Source organism: Sarcophilus harrisii, chromosome 1 (genome assembly GCF_902635505.1).
Source record: "Sarcophilus harrisii chromosome 1, mSarHar1.11, whole genome shotgun sequence".
NCBI lineage: Eukaryota > Metazoa > Chordata > Mammalia > Dasyuromorphia > Dasyuridae > Sarcophilus > Sarcophilus harrisii.
The window spans coordinates 334,805,265-334,826,278 of record NC_045426.1 but is presented as its reverse complement, the minus strand read 5'-3'; the positions used below and the strand labels follow the sequence as shown (position 1 = coordinate 334,826,278).

At 33.5% G+C, this 21,014-nt stretch overlaps 1 protein-coding gene across 6 annotated transcripts in view; it reads right to left on the bottom strand.

Moving 5' to 3' along the window:
• Nucleotides 1-563: 563 nt before the first annotated feature.
• RBBP6 (RB binding protein 6, ubiquitin ligase) overlaps nt 564-21,014 on the bottom strand; it is a 37,324-nt gene continuing 16,873 nt past the window's right edge. For 2 of the 6 annotated variants that reach the window (XM_031945588.1, XM_031945589.1), the window contains 14 exons: nt 20,574-20,662; nt 20,299-20,395; nt 17,244-17,383; nt 15,215-15,328; nt 13,940-14,112; nt 11,437-11,540; nt 10,970-11,307; nt 8,919-9,015; nt 8,728-8,806; nt 8,584-8,638; nt 7,130-7,492; nt 6,743-6,844; nt 4,089-5,843; nt 564-2,563 (listed from right to left, as the gene is read on the bottom strand). In XM_031945588.1, coding sequence (XP_031801448.1) covers nt 985-2,563; nt 4,089-5,843; nt 6,743-6,844; nt 7,130-7,492; nt 8,584-8,638; nt 8,728-8,806; nt 8,919-9,015; nt 10,970-11,307; nt 11,437-11,540; nt 13,940-14,112; nt 15,215-15,328; nt 17,244-17,383; nt 20,299-20,395; nt 20,574-20,662 — 5,085 coding nt within the window. In that variant the 3' untranslated portion in view covers nt 564-984. The remainder of the gene's footprint in view (nt 2,564-4,088; nt 5,844-6,742; nt 6,845-7,129; nt 7,493-8,583; nt 8,639-8,727; nt 8,807-8,918; nt 9,016-10,969; nt 11,308-11,436; nt 11,541-13,939; nt 14,113-15,214; nt 15,329-17,243; nt 17,384-20,298; nt 20,396-20,573; nt 20,663-21,014) is intronic. The other 4 variants (XM_031945591.1, XM_031945592.1, XM_031945590.1 and 1 more) reach the window with 3 other exon arrangements.

Below are 21,014 nucleotides of genomic sequence, written 5' to 3'. Positions count from 1 at the left end.
TAAGATTATTACATCTCTAGGATTTCATTTCAGATAAAAAATGCTATTCAATTTAAATATTAGGTGCATTTATCCTTTATCCATGGCATTGTACCTTAAGACTAGAATTACAACCTCATTACATTAAAACCATTTTTATTTTTAATGAACAATGGACAGAGAAAGGTCAGACTCCTTCACATCAGACTTACTAAAAGGAAAAACCTGTGAATACAGCCATTTCAATGATGAAAACGTGATGACTGAATAAAACAGTCATATTGTCTTTGTTATGATGTAAAGTAGTGGTTGAAAAACTTACTTAAATATGGCAGATGTTCTGAACTTGGAAGTCAAAACAATGCACATATTTTGGTTCAGAACTTTATTGTCCTCCTAAAAGATGGAATAAAGATTTATTTTGTTGAATAAGAGATTTTTCTTTTTCATTTGCATTTTACTAATAAAAGGACAACATACATACATATTCAGGAAAAATGTTCTTGAAAATGATGAAAATAATCTATTGAAGGGTGCTTTTTGGGACTGGGTGATTTTTTGTGTTTTACGCAAATACAACACAATTGAAAAGTTTACTGAAAACTTTTATTGTAATCAAAAAGTGACATAACAGGGCTGTAATGAATTCTGCAAATCATTCTGCTGATATTTTAGAACGGATACCAGCTTTTCTGCCAGGCAATTAAAAAAATTCAAATGTGAAAATTTCACAGTACAGTAAACTCCACCCAAACTAATTAATGGTGGTTAAAAATAAGATGCCCCAGGCAAAACCTCTCATGTTACATGGTCACAACTCACAATTCTGTACAAAAAGTTCGTGTTATAAAGCTCTGATGTAAAAATCAAATAATCAAGCAGCAATATTTTAAGTGCAGCACAGGGTCTTCCATGTCATTATTTACAAAGCTTGAATCTGTTTACATTATAACAAAATTTAATACAGATGACTTAGTAATTAAGTCAATTTTTTAATCTGTCATTTTATACTGTGACAGATTTAACTTTTTGGTCATCCTTTTCCTTCTCCTTTTCTTTATCTTTGCTTTTCTTGGATTTTTTCTTCTTATGCTTGTGTTTTTGGCTCTTTTCCAATTCTAATTCAGTGCCTGTGTGTTTCTTATGTTTCTTATGTTTTTTATGTTTCTTGTGCTTCTTTTTTTCCTTTTTCTTTTTCTTCTTCTTGCTGTCCTGACTTTCTGCTGAGCTAGCGCTGCTGCTGTGGCTTCGTGTTTGGCTTCCAGAAGGGCTATGACTGCGACTTCGGCTAACACTAGGACTACTTTGACTCTGACTTCTTACACCTATTTGGGCAACTACTGTTGTATCCAGGTTCTCTTTAGCTTTTTCGGCCACCTTATCTTTCAGTTCCTTAGGATTTTTCCCCAAAGTTTCTTCTTCTTTTGCAGACACATTACTCTCACTGTCACTTTCATTATAGTCTGGTACAAAAGCAGCTTCATCAGTTTCTCTTGTTAAATCAGAAGAAAGTCTAGAAGAGTGGCTTAACTGGGGTTTAGGTTTGACAACAATCTTATCATTCTGTCCAGTAACATGCTCTTTTTCAATTTGTGTATCTGGAGAGCTATGTCTACAAAATAATTTATTTCCACTTAACTCTTTCTCCTTATTATTCTTTGTTTCTGATATATGCTTCTCTCGCTCTTTAACTGGATTTTTGTCTACAGATTTATTGTCATCATTTGAACGTTTAGAATCGTGAGCAACTTTGTGATCATATGGTCTTCTGTCCTTTGAAGGACTAGAATTGCTTCTTTTTGATTCTCCTACTCCCTTTTTAGGCAAATCTGTCCTTTCATCCTTCAGTTTATTTTTCTGACCCAATGAAGATTCTGTTTTAGTTCGAGAAGGAGAATCTTTTCTTCTTGTTAAATCACTCCTTTCATCTCTCCGTTTGGAACCAGAGTGATCCCTGTTATCATAGTCTACTTTTTTGTCTCTATTAGGGGTAAAGTCTTTACTTGAGGATCCACGCCCAGAATCATGCTTATCTGAAGTTCTAGTGTCTTTGGATGATTGAGAAAGACTTTTAAAGTTTCCTTGTTCATTTATACGATCTATACTAGTATCCTTTTCTGTCTGAATGCTGCTTTTCCTTTTTTCAGAGTTTTCCTTATCTGACACGGAATGATCCCGATCTTTGGTTTTTCCTTTTTCACTGGATGAACAAGTTTTTGAACTTTTGGCCTCATGCTGTATACCTTCATGGCTTACTTCTTTTGGGGGCTTCTGAACTTTCTCTGATGGCTCGCTTTCTTTTTCAATATGTTTAACAGGATTTGATGGCTTAGTGCTAACATTCTTTATAACACTAGCAGGCTTTCCTACAGTGGACACAGCTTGTGTAGATTTAATATCTTCCTCTTCAGATTCAAAATCATCTTTGTCCCACTTTGATTGAGGAACCTGAATCATAATAATAACATCTTCAGCAGGAGCTGTATTGTCATTATTATATTCTTCCATGGTCTTAATGACAGTTCGTTTTGTGTCTGTTTTTTCTTCAGACTTCCTTACAGGGCTGCCTCCGGTTGAGCTTGTACTAAAGGAAATTAAAACATTAATTGGTACCTAAAATTTAAATTCTTTTATAGACCAGTACATTTTCTTAAAAACAAATTAAAAACAAAAACAACACAAAAATATTTCATTTTATTCTTATGACAGCCCTGGGAATGAATTTCTATTATTATCCCCAGTTTTCAGATTAAAAAAACACAAGCCTATGTTAAATGTCTTCCTCAGGGTAACACAGCAACTAAATATCTGAGGCTGGATTTGAATTTAGGTTTTTCCGATTTTGGGTCATGCACTTATTTTTTTGAAAATATTTTGATAATTATATTTCAATAGAATTGATTAATAGTACATTTTCTTTTAAAGACGATCAATGAAATATTAATTTTTACTTAAAAGACTTATTTTGAAAATGTTTCATTGAGAATATTCTGATAAAAGATACAGAGAAATTAAATGTTAATTGATAATTAAATAATCCTATTTATGTTCAACTCGAAGTAGAATTTTTTTCTTTTTCATAAAGTATTTCACTGCTTTACTCTTGTTCTGAGTAGGTGGCTGAGGCTAATATCCTCATAGTTTTTATATGAATGGTATGATTCCAATTAAATGAGTATCAATAGCATTCGTTTTGATGTAAGGTAACTATGGACAGACAGGCCTCAATAATGATAAAGGAGATACATAATATTGCCCTGAACAATAAAGCTTTTACACTAACATTGATACATAATCAAGTGCTTTTATAACATCATGGAATCCTGTTGTGACAGTTTTTATAACAATTCCTAAGGAACTAAAATGTTTTCCTTTAATATTGATCCTTCTAAAATCTTGCTTTCTCAGGTATCAAAGAATGATATTAGGCAAGATATTTCTTTACTCCATTAAACTGAAAAATTAGATAACTGGTCATTTTTATGCATGTGAACACAAAACACTGCTTAGATATCTACCATTGCTTATCAATGGCAGGCACACTGTAACACCTAAATTCTTGATGGCTTTCTTCTACTTTCTATAGCATATAAACCAATTCTTTTTTTCTTTTTCCCTGTATTATTTGAAAAGCCAGATTTCTAAAAACAAATGTTTAAAAATGTTTTTGTTTGTCTCACTAGGAACATAGCCCAAACTCAAATTCCTAACTTTCCTGATGAAGTTTCTTTTTAAGCACCTCCAATATTAGAGAAATTAATACTTCCTGAAATGACATATTTTACTTTTGACTGTATCCATTAACAAGCTTTACTGTATGCTAAAGTTAGGTTGGCTTCCCTATAGCTTTCACTGTTTTATTGGTCCTGGTTCTGTTCTTAAGGATCAAGCAGAAAAATCTTTTCCCATAGGTAAATCACTCAGATGCTACATGGAATCAAGAAAATATTAAATTGCTCATCAGCAAAATATTTGTATTTCCAAACCTGTTTCCCAGAGATACTATAAAGTGAACCAGGCCAAAATTATCAAAAGTTCTCTATTAGTGGAATTTGTACAAATGAAATTGAATTGTATCACAGAATTTCAGTAATGAAAAAAAAAATTACCTGGTATAATCCACAAGAGTCGAGCTAGATCCTTCAGTGGTTGTTACTTTTCTTCTTACTTTCCCTTTAACTTTTTCTTGTTTAATTTTACTGGAAGTTGGCTCCAATTTTTCAGTGAGTTCTTTTGCATTGGGCAGGTTTTCACCACTTCCAATTTTTTTTCCTGTTTCTCTGTTGAGTTTTATCTTTTTGGCTGGGGCAGTTAACACAGTTTTATCTTTTTCTGGGGTCCTATCTGTTTTCTCAACATCTGGCTCAATTTTGCGCTTTGGTGATGGCTTCATCATTTCAGCAACTTCTGGTTTAGAGTTTTTCAATGACAAAATCTCATGTTCTTTGTCTACACCCTTTTCTTCAGCTTTTCTTTTTCTTTTTTCTGGTTTGGCATCAGCTGGCTTACTTTTCTCATTAGTCTTTTTTGACTTTTCCTCCTTGTTAGCTAGTTTTTCTTGTTTGGCATCTTTTGAATATTCCTTTTTAGCTTTTTCCTCCTTGATGGATTTAGTTTCTTGATGTTCCTTTGTCATCTTGGGGTGAGCTTTTCTGGGTGTACTAATGGTCTTTTCATCTTTTTGGGAGGAGGATTTAGTACTCTCTGTCTTTGGCACCTCCTCTTTGGCTTTTTTGGATGGTGGTTCAGATCTTGGAGACTTTTCACGTTCTACGTCCACTTTTTCCTGGGATGCTTTGACAGGTTTTGCAGTGCTTTCTTTTTTGGAACTAGTAGTTCCTTCATTTTTACGTTTAGCTTTGTCACCTTTTGCTTTTGGTTTGTCTTTTTCTTTCTTTTCCTTTTCTGATACGGGTTTAAAAGTAATCGATTCTGCCTCCATTGGTTCATCTCTAACAGGAGTGGCATCATCTCTACTGGGGAGAATGAACAGGGAGTCTGTTTTAATATCTTCTCCACCTACAGGTTCTCTTTGTTTTCTAGAACTCTCTAATAACTCTGTGTTAGGAAAGCCTTCATTTTCTTCCCCCTTCCTTCTCTTTCGATGTTTCTTATGTTTGTTTCCCTTTCCATCTCCTGGTGGATTTTCACTCTCTTTCTCTTTTGACTTGGCATTATCCTTCATGGTGTGACCATCTCTTGCTGAAAGCTTTTCTGGGTAACTGCCACCTATGTTGCGACTTCGATGACCCTGTACATTAGAATAATCCTCCCTGCGACCTCGAGCAAAGGGAGAATTCTCTCTTCTGTTGCCCAATGGTCCAAATCTCTCTGGAGAAAAATTCTCCCTATTTGCTGGAGGTCTAGGCTGTGCTCCAGCAGCATAACCTTTGTAATATTTTTCATACCACTCTCTGTAATTTCTTTCCCATTCTCTGTAACGTTCTTTTTCAAATGGGTCTCTAAAGTCAACATTCCTACCATAGTAAGCTTTTATATCATATGGTGGTGGAACTTCTCTGTATCTGTTGAAGTATTCACGTTCTGTTTCTCCTTGAGGTATATTTCGTTTATTAGGAGATTGCCCTCTAAAAACTGGAGGAGATCTTGATCGTGAATGGTATCGCCGATACGGGGGTGACCTTGACCTGGAGCGGTGATATCCATGAGACCTGGATCTTGAACGATAATTTCTACTTTTTCCTCTACCTCTTCTGGGATATGGAGGTGATCGTGAATAAGAACGAGAGTGTGAACGACTAAAAGATCGAGAATAGGAACGTGAACGTGAGGAACCAGATCTTGACTTAGAATAGGTATATGAACTTCTTGAATAAGAAGAGCCACTATATGGGGATTTAGATCTGAAAATAAAACAAAACCCAGGATTGAGGAATATAAATCAAATGTAGTCATTTCAATGTCTAGTAACACTCTATTCAGTTTTCTGCTTTTTCTATTATCTATCTTATTCCAGTTTATCTAAAGAGATAGTGACATCTACTGGCATGTGGATGATAAACCACAAGAGTGGTCCACAGAAACAATTTGTTCAAGGGAGGCAAATTTCAACCAAATGCAATATATATAGCACACTAAGCAGTAAAATGCTGTGATGTACCTAGAGAAGGGTATAAATTTTAGCAGCACACAAGACTGATAACTCTACTTAGCTTTATTCTCCATTTGAACCATTTGTGACAATACTCTGTCCAATGATATAGCAAAAAGAATAAAGTACAAAATATCTAATACCTACTAACTTTTAAAAACAATAAAATCACAATCAATTATAAATTTTAAAGATAAAATTCCTTTAACTAAACTTCTAGGGGAATGCTAACTCTACCTTGCTATTAATATGAAACAATTTTAAATATACTATAGTTTCAAAATTACTCATGTTAATGTTTCAGCAAAAAGCCAAAACTTTATGTTAAAATACTGCTCAAAGATTTAACCTACTTCACCATATATATTCAAACTTCTACAAGGAACAACTCTATGGAAGAGTTATTCAATTCCTGTAAATCTCTTATTCTGGAAAATAGGATTTACAATGATATATTTAAATGAATCAATAGATGACAAGAAATGTTAGTTTTACATTTCTATCACTCTAGACTGAATTATAAAGACAAAAGTACAATCTTGTATTCAGATATTTCCTTGAATATTCAGTCCCAGTTAAAAAAAAAATCTCCTATCTTGTGTCCTGCTAGATTACTTTTTATTCTATCATGAATGCTTACAAAACACTAACCTTGAAAATGAGCGCCTACGCTCCTTTTGAATCTTTTTGTATTCCATCAATTCCTTAGCAAAATCATTTGTAAACTCATCTAGTTTGGACTTTTTCTTTTCCCTAGTAAAATAAAGTTAAAGAGTAAACGTTAACAAAAACTGCGTAAGAACTAACAAGACAAATATAATTAGATCATGAAGCAAATGAATGAAATAGTCAAGTTTTTCATTTTAAGACAGTGACTAGGAATCCCTATTAAGTTTCTTGGATGCCTTGTTTTAAATCTTTATGTGGTTTACCTTTTTTTCTAAAGAGTATACTGGAAAATGTTTTCGCAAGCACCCATTTTAATATATACTTATCATCATTAAATAAAAAAACTATAACTGTAAATTAACTACTCACTCCTCTTTTAGTCGTCTTTGCTCTCTGTAGAACTCTTCCCTGGATAAGGGTGGAGCTTGTGTTGTTGGGATAGTATTTGAATGAGCTGTTTGAACTGCAGTTGATACCCAAGGTGTTGATAAATTTGCAGGAGCTGGAGGGAAACCTGGAGGAGGGACACTGTAGCCAGCAGGTGGTGGTTGCCCAGGTGGAAACTGTGGAGGAAACTGTGGTGGAGGAACACCTGGAGGGAGAGGAAGTGTATGGGGAGGTGGTGGATACAAAGGAGGTGGTGGTACAGGTACAAAGACGGGTGTTGCTGGTAGTGACGGCCCTTGAGTCCTCTGTGAGCGTTCACCATGGTGTCGTCCTCGATTTATGCTTCTAAAGAAAAAAAAATTTCTCTTAAGTCATGACTAGTTCACATTCACTTTTGGGAGCAAAATGTAAAATTCCCTATGTTTTTAGGAATGAAAAAAACCCATTCTTTAGATTTTAATACATAGATTCCACTCAGAGTTGAACAGATTTACTCAGCAAATCCGATTTTGTTAGTACAATTAAGATAGGAAAAATATTTAACCTACTTGGGAAAATAAATGATTATAAAAGTGTGAGTTTGTCAGTTATTCAATCCATCATTAAGTATTTATTAAACACCTACTGGTGATACAAAGACAATAATGAAGCAGTTCCTGCCCTCAAGAAATCATTCTCTTTAGAAAGAAGAAAGTAAGTGTACCTATATACAAAATATAGGAGGTATATTAAGATTACAAGGTAGTTTGTAGGGAGGTGAGAGAAAAGCATTATCATCTAGAAGGATCAGAAATAGCATTACATAAGATAGCATTTGAGATTAGTCTTGAAGTAAAATAAGAATTCTGAGATGTAGATGTGAAAAAGGAATTCCAGGCATGGAAGGGAGGTGCAGTCAATGAGAAGTTAACAGAGATAGGATGTTGAATTTCTTGTATGAGGAATGGAAAGAAGGCCAGTTTGTGCTAACAATGTAACCTTTGATATTTTCTAATCCAATCCCTTTATTTTATAAATGAAGCAATTGAAACCCAAAAAGGAAAACTGATCTGATTAAGGTCATTATATCTGACTGGCAACAGCTCTGGGACTTGACCAAGGCATTTTGGCTCCTGGTTCAATGTTTACTAAGGCCGCTCTTGACAAAATCTCTGTCCACACATACAGTAACAATTCGAAAATAAAACTCGATCCTCATAAGTAATAAAATTGTACATCTAACATATCCAATGACATTTTAATGGCTTGGATGAGGTATTAATATATTCACAATAAGTGAGATCTATTTAATTTAAATTTATTTATATTAAATTTGATCAAACTAAACATTTACAATGGATACTCAATAAATATGTAACAGATTTTAAGTTTACATGTTCAATTACCTAACTTAAAATGTATCTATTTGATGACAATTTCCTTGCAAATATACTTACGGTTCCCAACCAGGCCTACCACCAGCAGAACGAGCAGCATTTATTCTTACTGGACCTTTGAACAGACAAATAACAAAGCACAAATTAAGTGAAGCTAAAAATAGGTGTTCAAAAATGATTTTAAACTAATGTTACGTTACTCACCAGTTGTAGGTATCAATTGTCCATGCAAAAGGGACTGTCCAAGCAAAGAAGGTGTTCCAAGTACAGGCACCTGATAGCCCTTGTGAAAAATCAATAAGGGGACAGAACAGCATAAAACAAAAACAAAATTGTCAAATATTACTGAAAAAATCCTAATAGCTTTAAAAATTCTTTTATTCAAACAAATTTACCTTTTCTTCCATTAGTGCACTAATTGCTATTGATGAAGAAGCTTTAGGATGGTCTGATACCAAGGCTGCAGCAGGAATAATTTTATTATCAGGATCACTGGAAAACATAAGATTATTTGTGACAACATAAAGATCAATAGTAGTGATTTAGACAACAATTGGTGAATGTTTTAAGCTTTCAAAATATAAAAATTTTTTTTTTGTCATATCAATCTATATTTCTATAAGTGCACTGACAGAAGTTTCACAATTACCTGAAACTCTCAGAGTTAACTAAATGGTCTAAGATTAATTAATACAGGGCAGCTAGGTGGCACAGTGGATAGAACACCAACCCTGAAGTCAGGAGGACCTGAGTTCAATATGGTATCAGACATGTACCACTTCCTAGCTGTCTGACCCTAGGCAAGTCACTTAACCCCAATTGCCTCAGCTTAAAAAAAAAGATTAATATATTTATTGGCAATAATTTCAGGTAACATATAGTATACTGGACTGATATACTACACATTATGCTCAATATAATTTCTATCTTCACTATTATCAAATTTAAGAAAGAACAATATTGCATGTAATATTACCAATGGTATGCAAAAAAATCAACCATGGACTTGTGTTATAAAATTTTAGGTAGTTTTGTGTTCCTGTAAATACTATTTGCTTAGGAAAGGATGTTTTCCAGAAGTTATGTCAAAAAATGTAAAAGGCTGTAATCATATAAACGTTAAGATTATTTAAAAACAAAATAAAATTTTCTAGAAAATGAGGATGTTTTTCCATCTTAAATTCAACAATTAGTACCGTGCAGAATAATATGTATCAGTTAAGGTTATCTGAAAGAGACTGACATCACTATTGCAGATAGCAACAACATGTAGGAGGAAAAAAATTGATTTGAGAATCAGATTTGAATTCTAGTCATGATTTTTGCCTAGTACTAGTTATATGACTTTAGACAAAGTTAATTTCTCCTGGTCTGTTTACTTATTTATACATAAAATGCAGGTGTTTAGGTGATCCTGAAGTCCTTGTTAAAAAAATTGAAAAAGATCTACTTTTTAGTAGTAACTGACAAAAATATATTTAAGTACAATATACTAAACAAAAATGCCTCTTGCAAAAACTAGAGGTCATCTGGGATAGTGGGACTTAGATTAGATTTACTTAGATTGGTTCATTTGAAAATTACTAATGTAGACAAAAATATTTGACCATGGGAAGAGAAAAATGGGTATTATTTAAGAAATAGAGACTTGGGAATGGGGAGAAGAAAGTAAACAATGATTCAAAAATTCCTATTTGATAGATTAAAGGGACAGATGTCATTTCTCAACAATGGTGGAAAATCTAAATTGGAAAAATTTTCAAGAAGGGATGTAAAGAAGTTTGAGACTCATTTCTTACAATCTACAGGTTCTTACAATCTAGTAAATATTGATGCAAATATACATGATGGTGGAAAAAGAAAGAGACAGGGCTATATTTCAACTTCATATGAAAAGATTACCGCCCCCTTCACTCCCCCCCCCCCCCAAAAAAAACCAAAAACCAAGGCTAGAACAGAAAAATTGGATGGAATGACAATGAAGAGTGATTACAAGCTCTCCATCCCTGTCTTAAAGAGAGAAAAGCACTAGACGAGAATCCAAGACATTTCCTCATTACTCCATTCTATTATTCTCATTGCTTTTCTAAGTCCATCAGGGAGAAGTTCAAGCTCTGAAATATACTTCATTGAGTACTTCAATTATATGTGTAACTTCAACCTTTTCTGAATTTCCACAGCATTTATTATCCGCACAATTAGCTTGCTGTTTATCATTAACTAAGGTTAGGGTTAAAGTTCTTTTAATGTCTTGCTGTTTTATGGCTGTGCTCCCTGTTGGGCTGGACAAATTCTCACATTTCCTTTTGACTTCATTAGCAGTGTCTACACATACCAAAAAATAGTGAGCAATATGCAGCTCAACAAGGGAAGCAGAAGCAAAGAAAAATAATTACATTAACATTTTTTAATTGTTTCCTAATATATATTAAACACAAACATTTACCGGAAAGGTCCATCAGGTTTTTCTGAATGGACAGATATAGACACTGTGGCAGTTATATCAGGAACTGGTGCTGGAGTAGAAGGCTGATTTATAGGTACAGCAGATGATAGGGAAGACTGATTAGGAATGGATGATGATATAGACGTAGCAGCATGAGTAGATGCAGATGTCACTGGAATCATTAAAGGGTCCTGTTGTCTTGAAATTGGAGGTCTCATTAGAGGTTGTAGGTTCCGCTGAATCAGTGGTCTTGGAGGTGGAATTGGAGGTGGTGGTGGTGGTATCTGCTTTCGAAGTCTTTTAGTATAGCCAGTTTCATTTTTGAAGTTATTAACAGCCTATAGAAACCAAAAAGTTCATGTTAAAAAACAGAATTTAGTCTAGATTAAAACAAGCAGAATTTTCTTAGTAGTCAATGGAAAGATGTCCTTTTACACTGAAGAGAATACATAAGACAATATATTTACCTGGCGTAAAAATTTGTTGGCAATTAAAGCATCAGGAGATACATCATTCTGATGACAAGTTGGACATGTATGTTCATCTGATTCTAGCAATGCTGTTCTTATACCTGTATTTCAAGACAATTCGAGTTATAGAAAGGATAACTAGTCTTAGGTTCATGATTATACCACTGACCTTACAAAGATACTTATCAAACAAATCCTTTTTATGTTAATTTCCTTATCTAATAATCCTGTACAAGAGTGCTAAATCAGTTTCTCCCTTTAGATTTTGTACTCCAAACTCTTCATTCTAGGATTCAGGATGTCAAATATTTCAGAAGTAGAGTTGATACTAACCATTAGTGAAGATGGATGAATAAATGAAAGAGTAAAGAAACAATAGGATAGACAATACAATTGACCAGTTCACTGCATAACTCTATAACGCTATCCACAGTGACAATTTTTTTGGGGGGTGGAGTAGGAGGCGGGGGGGGGGGAAATCACATTTACTATAATAAATGGATAGGCTAAAATCATACATTCACTATTTGAGAATACAAAGATACTAGATAATAATTTAGGATCTAGTGCTGGAAGGGATATCTCAAGAGGTCATCCAGTTCTGACTCCCAAATTTTAAAAATAAGGAAACTAAAGCCAAAGGAGGTCAAATGCCTAAGATTACACAGAGAAAACTGGGATTCAAACACATATCTTCTGACACCAAATGTAATATTCTATTACCTTAGAAAATTACCTTCCTTATCTATAGGATAAACAAAAAGAAACTATCATGAAGAAGAAACCCTGCAAAATAAGATAAAATTCTGCCCCCCTCTGGGGTAAAGAATAAAACAAGGAAATAATGGTGGGACAACATGGTTGTGAGCTATTAGAAAAAAACATGGCCAAAAAGGAATCCGGGGATTACCTTGCAAAAAAATTTAAGAGGTTAAAATCTGCTAAAAAGAGGAACTCAACTAGACAATCAGGCATATTTGTTACAATTATAAGAGAAATAGAGGAATTGAAGATAATAATAGTGCATTCAACTTTCCTGAAAAAAACATTAATGAGATTCCTACTTACAAAATGTATTCTAAAATAAACTTCAATGGTTTTTGGAAATGACAGGATATTCTAGAGCTAATCCAGAAATTAGTTGTTAGTGAATAGAACTAGGTAGTATTTACTCAAGACTTTCAAAATGACTCTAGGGTGAAAATGGGAATCATAGGTTAACTGTTGTCTTTTTCTTTGGCCACTGTGTTAGAAAACTGGCAGGTTGCCACAATTCTTAAGCTGAAGAGAAAATGAATTAATTATATAGACCAGGAAGTGTTTTTTTCTTATTGGATGAGTCAAAAGAAAAGGATCACAAAGAATATAATTTCTGAACAATACTGGGCAAATAAGTCTATAGGGAATAGGGAGCAAAAATCATGTCTTTACTACGGAAATCTTACCTAATTAATCTGCTAAAATATTTCAAGAAAGCAAATTAGCTTTCTGATTAGAAAGAAACAGGTACATACAATTTAAGTCATTTGAAATACCTTTAATAAGATTCCACAAAAAACCCTCTTATATCAAAGAAAACACTGAATCATCCTAATATAGGGGTACTGTTTTTATTACAGACAAAAAATTGCTTGAGACAGTTAAAGCACAGGGAATAAATAGGTACCTCTGACCTATGAAACCTAATTTATATAATTTCCCAGGTAGCATTGAGACTAAATCATAAATGGCACTATGGTATTTGGATGATGAAATTACAGACACTTACAGAAGGGATGAGTGATGGAAAACAGTCTATGCTATAAACAGTAGGTAGTAGGTATTTCTTCATTATGGTGTGGAGTAAGGGTAGGATGGAAAAAAGAGGTCTATGAGATATCTTGTCATAGGAAAAAGGTATTTTAGGATTAAAAATTAAATGAATTAAAAACAAAGTACTGTTATAAATAACATAGGTAAAAGAATTACCATCTTTGAAAGCTTAATTCAATTAATAGATGAAACTTGCAAGCTAATAAAAAGAAAACCAGGATGATCACTTTTCCCTAACTTCTTAAAGTAGATACCAGGAATAACCTACCAGGAAATACCTACAATACTGTCCAAGAATGGGTAGGACTAGCTGAAACAAATGATAGGTTTGACATATAAATTATTCTTACAAACCAGAATTCCCACTGGTTATAATTAAATCAGAAATGTTTCAGGCAAAACGGTGATAATTATAACTGGTTCAATACTATCACCACTGCAAAAATATACAAAAAGAACACGGAAATCCAAACGAATATAGTTAATTCTCATGAAAGTAGATTTTACTTTGTCGAACATTTATCCACTTAACATAATTTCTTACCTTTGATAAAGGCCAATATTTCACATTTCCTCATTTTTAGTTAACATATTCACTTGTAAAATCTGGGATATATAAAATGGCATAAGCACATCCCACTGAGACTACTTTGAAATATATACCACTTCTAGGTTTAACTGAACTTACATTCATCACAATAACTGTTTCCACAGCAAGGTATGACAACTGCATCAGTCATTATATCTTTGCAGATTAGACATAACAATTCATCTGGGATAGGGTCATCCTCTTCTGATGAAGAGGATGGTTCCTCTGGTAGGAAAGGTGGCTTTTCTTTCTTCCCTATGGCATATGCCTCTCTGAAATAAAAGAATTTAGACCTTTAAAAAGACTTTTGTCAGTAAGTTATAGCATTTCCCTAAAACATGCCACAAATTCCATTACAAAATGGAGAGCAAATGTAATACCAAGCAATGAATTATAGCCACTTGAGTCATTCAACAAAAGAGCAAGTTGGACAAATACCATATGTTCAAAATGATCAGGGAAGCAATTTCTTTAAGTAGCTCTTTGTAAAATATGCAAATGTTCTGGGGCAGTGATTAATGCTAGGTAAATCAAAATCGTAATTTTTTTTTGGGGGGGGGAAGAAAAACAATGACAATGACTTCAAAGAGCCTCTAGTAATTTTCACAAATGAGTTAACTAAAGTCCAGAGATACTAAATTCCCATAAAGTTGTCAGTAATAAAACATAGATTAAGTCAAATCTCTGGAAACATAATCCAATCTATTATATTGTCAGACTAATTTTTATTTATTTTCTTTGAATTTTTTTCTATAGCCTTTACCACGGCACCAATACCAGTCTTTGTCAAGTTAACACAAATAAAAACTACAATTAGTATTTATATCACAATACACAAGAAGAGACAGTTTTAAGGGAAATATTTATATCATCACCATGCATATCTATTCATAGTAAGCAGCAGCAGATTTAAAGACAGATCTACATTATGATCAGTGTTGAAAGAATGTATTCATCTATTCATAGTTAACATTATGGAATATTATTGCCTTATAATTGACTAAATGACTGGGATTTTGAACATGTGCTACAAAGAGATGAAATGACACTCCACCAGACATTCCTTGACAGTCTCATCTGGGTGTACAATGTGTTTAGTAGAAATGTATTATATTTAAATGTGCTACAGAAATGAAAACCCTTATGGTAAAATTTTAAATGATCACCAAAAAAGCCATTAGATTCCAAACATTGCTATTCCCTCCCCTGAAACCACCCTTCTTTCCCTTGTACAAATCTAGCAAATTTGTAGAACAGGAATGTCAGGCCTTAAGTTTTTTAAAGAAATGCCTTTCCATTTCATTAAGGAACAGTGTGTAGCTCTCAATGCGGAAAATGAAAGAATCTGAGCTGTACGTATTGGTAGTAGGGTACCTTAGGTGTGTTATTTGTGTTGCAGCTGCTCCATAGACATCACCACGATTCCAGAAATAAGTATCAATTTGCTTATGCCCCATTGTTCCCAATTTGTGAAAGAGGAGTCTCCCACTGCCCAAGAGAGAGAAAAAAAAAAGAAAAAAAAAAGAAGAGAAGAGGAGGAGAGGATAGAAAAAAGAAAGAAACAGAAGAGTCTGAGTTGCTTACCAGCGGTGTTAGTGGAGAGGGTGAAGGTTTCATTTAAAAATATTTTGGTCTCCCATCTCTCCCCAATATATCTGTGGTGTGTTTGGCACAAAGGGGTTTTGTATTTCAGCATTCAAGAGGGGTTTCAAAAGCAGAGGTTAATTATTAGTTGGGGTTCACAGGCAATGTTAATTTTTCCACCACAACTTATATTCTTTTAACCCATTTAAGTAAAATATAACTGAATCGGTCTGCTCTTAAAATATAGTGTCTGGGCTGAAATAGCAATTTCAGCTTAAATTTGTTTGTAAATTTCTATATAATGTCTTTGAAGTAGAGACAGTATATGCTCAAGCTGCTTTGATATGAAACCACAAAAACACAGGACAGTGATTGATATAAAGTGGATGGTATAGGTAAGTGAGTAGGGTACAAGTGGGAATGGTGAGGGGGGGGGAGGGGTGAATTTGACGAGGGGGAAAAAAAAAAAACAAACTCCCCCACCCCAACTTCATTTAAAGCTCTACACAATCTAATTCTTATCTGTGGACTAAAACAAAACAATATTATTTTCAATGTTTTCTTTATTATGTTAGGCTTTTTACTCCACTTTAAATATGTACATCATTTTCAATGTCCTTTATTAGCTCACTCATTGAATTCTCATAACAACTATTTATTAAATGTAATATATTAAGAAGTGTTTTATTTCTACATATTAGCACCTCTCCCCCGAAAAAATATCTGGAGAACAAAGATTAACTGCATCCTATATTTCTCTTATAATACATAATCTTTTACAGCCTTTCAGAGTTGTAAGATACCTTATAGCGAATTAAGATCAGCCTTAATCTATCTTTAAATTCTTTCTCCAACATCCTTGATAAGGGAAGTTATCAAACCTTTACTTCAATATCTCCAAAGATGGTGAATTTGCTAACTCTCAGTAAATCCAGTTGGCCAAAACACTTAAGTATTAGGCAATATTTCTTTATATATAACTTGTCTATACTCCCTATAGATGCCTCTGTCTTTTAGGGCAAAGTAGAATAAATCTTAATTCATTTTATACATGTGATCATTCAGATGCCAAATGGAATTAAAAAAAGGAATAAATAACCCATTAACCACTGGAAAAAATATTTGAGATTACCATATGACTAAATTTTATGGATTTTGATAATAACTGTCTTCCTCTAATTTCTTAAGAGTACATGATACTAAAACAAAGTAATTATCAATAAACTTTTGAAAAAACAACCAATTCACCTAATGTCTAAATTTCCTGAAGCTAAGATTTTACTTACTAATATATTTAACCTATAACTAACATGAAATCTCCATATTTTAGCTTTGTGGTATTTTCAGCATATTTATCTTTTAATCTCTAACACATAACTTTGTTTCAAACTCATTAGAACTAAAATAATTACCTCCGATTCCAAGATGATTTGTAAATTCCCTCTCTCAAAAAAAAAAAAAACTTCCTAGAACAAAAATAAATCTAGGGGAACATGTGCAAGTATGTATGTGAATGAGGAAGAAGGGCAGGGAATGCCAGGAAAAGAAAAATTAGAAGACTACAAGGGAAGGGGCACCCACATGGACAATTTTTACAAAATCCCAAAACCCACTTAAAATTTGCTTAAAATGGAGCAGACTGCAGCCTCTCATCCTTATATAGAAATGCAACTTGTGGAGACCAGAGGTCTTAGCATACAATGTTCCCTAAGGGGTCTATATAGCCAACTTACAAGCAGCAAAACAACAGCATTGCACCCTGGGACCTATAGTCTCCACAGGTTACATTTTTTGCCCCACCTCTAACTTGAGTACTTACGCATCTATAGTTGGGATTGCATATTTTCCAGTGTTGGTAAGCATGGCACCTTTCATATTAGGATCTTTCACCTCCATCATAAAACTTCTAGGAATTCCAGTACTCTTTTTAATCCTGGGAACTGATTCAAAGTTTTTATCCTAGTTTAAAAAAAAAAAAAAACCACACACACACACACATACACACACATACACACACACACAAATGTTTTCATTTATTAATACAAAATACATAAGCAGCCAAACTTTACCTTTGCTAATGATGATCACTAAACATTTATATAATGCTTTATGGCATAACACTTTAAAGGTAGGAAGTGTAAGTTATCACTTAAACTTAAGGCAGATTAAATAATTTGCTCAAACTCACAGAGCTGGTTAAAACTGAAAGGCAAATTTGAATCTTTTCATTCGACTCTCAAAATGAAACTATAACACAGTTAAAGATACTACCCTAATGAAAAATATTTTCATTTTTAAAATGTTAAAGATCCTTGCACAGTATTTTGGGCTAAGCAAGAAATTGTTTCAATGTGATAATGCTAGTACTTCTCTAGTTAGAAATAAAGTAGTGTGAAGATATCTCTGACTATAATATTCTTTAATGGTCAATTATCTTATGAAGTTCTTGATTTACTCAAGTTTAAAAGACTTCTTTACTGGTCTTTATAATCTTACTTAAAAACAAACACACCCACAAATATAAACTGATTTCAGAGTAAACATATTGTCTCTGAAAATTAAGATTCTGAATAGGAGAGATCCTCTTGTCCAAGTTCTTAATTTTACAGATGAAGAAACTGAGACCCAGAAAGGTAAATTACTTGGCTCAAAGTCACACAAGTATCAACATAATCAGGATGCCCAATCCAGTGCTTTTTTTGGTTATCAAATGCCTCCTTGGCATATCAATTTCAGTTCAATCATAATGGTTGATAGAATTAAAAAATAATGTTGATTACAATTTTATCTTCTTTTTACTGAAATATTAATTCAAATAATATGAAAAACTGGAAGCTTAAGCATGAGCAACAGTATACATTATTTATACATTTCAACGTCCTCACTAGGAAATATAAAGGAAAATATCAGAATTTAAATAAAAAACCCACAGGTCAACAAAAAGGGTTGTGATCTGATGAGATTTACTAGGGGCAATAGTGAAGAGAGCATAGGATTTGGGAATTGAAAAGACATGGGGTTCAAATCCTGCCTCTCATACTCTGGGCAATTCTGTTAACTCTTTTTGAGCCTGCTGCTTCCATCTGTAAAATAAGGTTAAATAACATCTGAAGTTAATTTCCTTAACAAGGCTGTCAAAAAGACCAAGTGAAATGATATATGTAAAGCCTTTTAAAAATATGAGAATATTATTGCAAGACCAGTTATTGTTATTTGATAAGGTATGAAAATAGAACAGAATTAAGAATTTGAGGGCATGGGATTATTACTGTTTTTTTCCCCCACGTAACTTGATTCCTTATAAAGTTTTAAAAAATAAAAATGTCTGATAAAAGCAATCTTCTATTTGTTTCAATATAACTCATGCCAGGTTATTCTTTATAAAGATAAAATTTGAAATGATAAAAATATAGAACTATGTTAAATATATGTGTGTACTGCTATGAATGGAAAGCAATTAACTCTAATTTACTGACTTTAAAAAACATAGACCACTGACCTTACTGGGACAGCTAGGTGATGCAGTAGATAAGGGTGTTGGGCTCACCTTCCTGAGTTCAAATCTGGCCTCAGATACTTCCTAACTGTGTGACTCTGGGCAAGTCACTTAACCCTGTTTGCCTCAGTTTCCTCATCTGTAAAATGAGCTGGAGAAAGAAATGGCAAACCACTCCAGTATTTTTGCTAAGAAAACCTCAAATAGTCCAGGAAAAGTCAGACACAAGTGAAAATGCCTGAACAACCTTATTGCCTCTCACTATATGCTGGTGGATTACTTTTGGTTAACCACATGCCAAGTAAGTAAAAACTGAGGCAAGTGAAAAAGTTTAGAATTTCCAATTAATTATTTGGATTTGAGGGATGTAAAAAATCTTATCAGAACTAAAATACCAAGGAATGTTTTCAGTGAAGAGGCAACATGGTAAAACAGAAAGAATAGTACTACATTAGAAAACTAAAGACTTAGATTGTAGGCCCAGCTTGGACTCTGTCTAGTCAGCCTGGACAAGTCACATAACCTCTGACTCTCATACTTTTCCTCATTGAGAAAATCAGAGAGTCAGATAAGAATAAAATGTTATTGCATTCACAACCCTGTTAATGTCACCCTCCCTCCCCCAAATAAATAAATAAAAACATCAGCTTTGAAATTCTTTAAATTATTTTAAGTTTTCTGCATCTAAATATAATTTAGAAGACTAAAAACAAATTGCATGAGTGAAAAGACTATGAAAAACTACCCTGGATTAAAAATTTTGACCAATTTTTTCCCCCACTAGGAAAAATAATACACAAAAATGCAATTTCAATTGTAGTAAAAGCTACCATAATTGCACTCAAATTTGGCTACATATAGTTCCAAGAAAGTTTATCTAATACTCAATGAAGACAAGGTTCACCAAGGAGGGTGGTTTTGAATCCCACTCTGTCACTTAACTATTCCTTATGTGACCTTGAGACAGTAATTTCTCTTCTCTGGGCTCCTGTTCTTATCTGTAAATGGAAGAGACTACACTAGATGAGTTTAGATCTCCTACAACTTTAAGGCTATGATACTATGATCTGTAAATCCAGATAATAGATATCTTTTAGACCTTTTATTTTGCTTATTAGTGATTATATTGGGTTTAACATATTCATCCTTGTTGTTAGTTGTAAAAATTAAGACTGATTTTTTTAAAGAAAGTCATTTGAATTAAACTTAAAATACCAAAATTTTTAGTAGTTATTTATTATCCTACGCTGGGAACCATTTCATTTTATTATTCATGTATAATAAACGGCAATAGTAATTAGTTTTCATACTATAGTAACATTTTTAGATTTTAATAGATTGTTTATAAATAAGTATTTGTATGAGTTACAGGACTTACCCCATTTGTTGGGCAATTCTTTATGTAATGACCAGGTTTACCACAACGGAAACAGGTATAAGATGGTGGAGGAGGACCCAGAGGTTTCTTCATGTAACTGAAAGTTAAAAAATAAAGATATATAGACACACAAATGTATGTTCTCTTACACAGACAGACACAGACACACACACTCTCTCTTTCTACATTAAGCTTGACTACTTCCCCCGTCCCCTTAAATACAAAGAGAATCACCACCCATTTTACTATTGCAAAGGATCAATTTATGAACTTACTTGATTGGATCATATTCGTGGCCAGACTGTGACATCATTGCTTTAATTTTATCTTCTTCAGAAGCATTGGCTTCAGCCAGATTGGCAGTCTGTTTAACAGGTAATTATTTGACACACACATTAGAAATACATTTAAGTCCACACAGCCAAAGACAACACCACTCATCCAATCCTGTAAAGAGCAGCATCTAACTAAAGTTGCATCAAAAAAGCTTCTTATATATACTCCTGAAGATGCTCTGGGGAGTTCCTTAAGCCATTACATGATGTTTGGGTGTCCGTTTACTTGAGAAATACTTCTTGGGGGCACTCAAAAACCTTAGGCCCTGTTTGTACTTTATAATAAGACTTGTGTATCTTCTCTAAAACTTATGACTGATGTAAGGTGCAGAAATAAAAAAAAAAAAAAACCACTCTTTTAGATGTTCTAATCTTTAGATG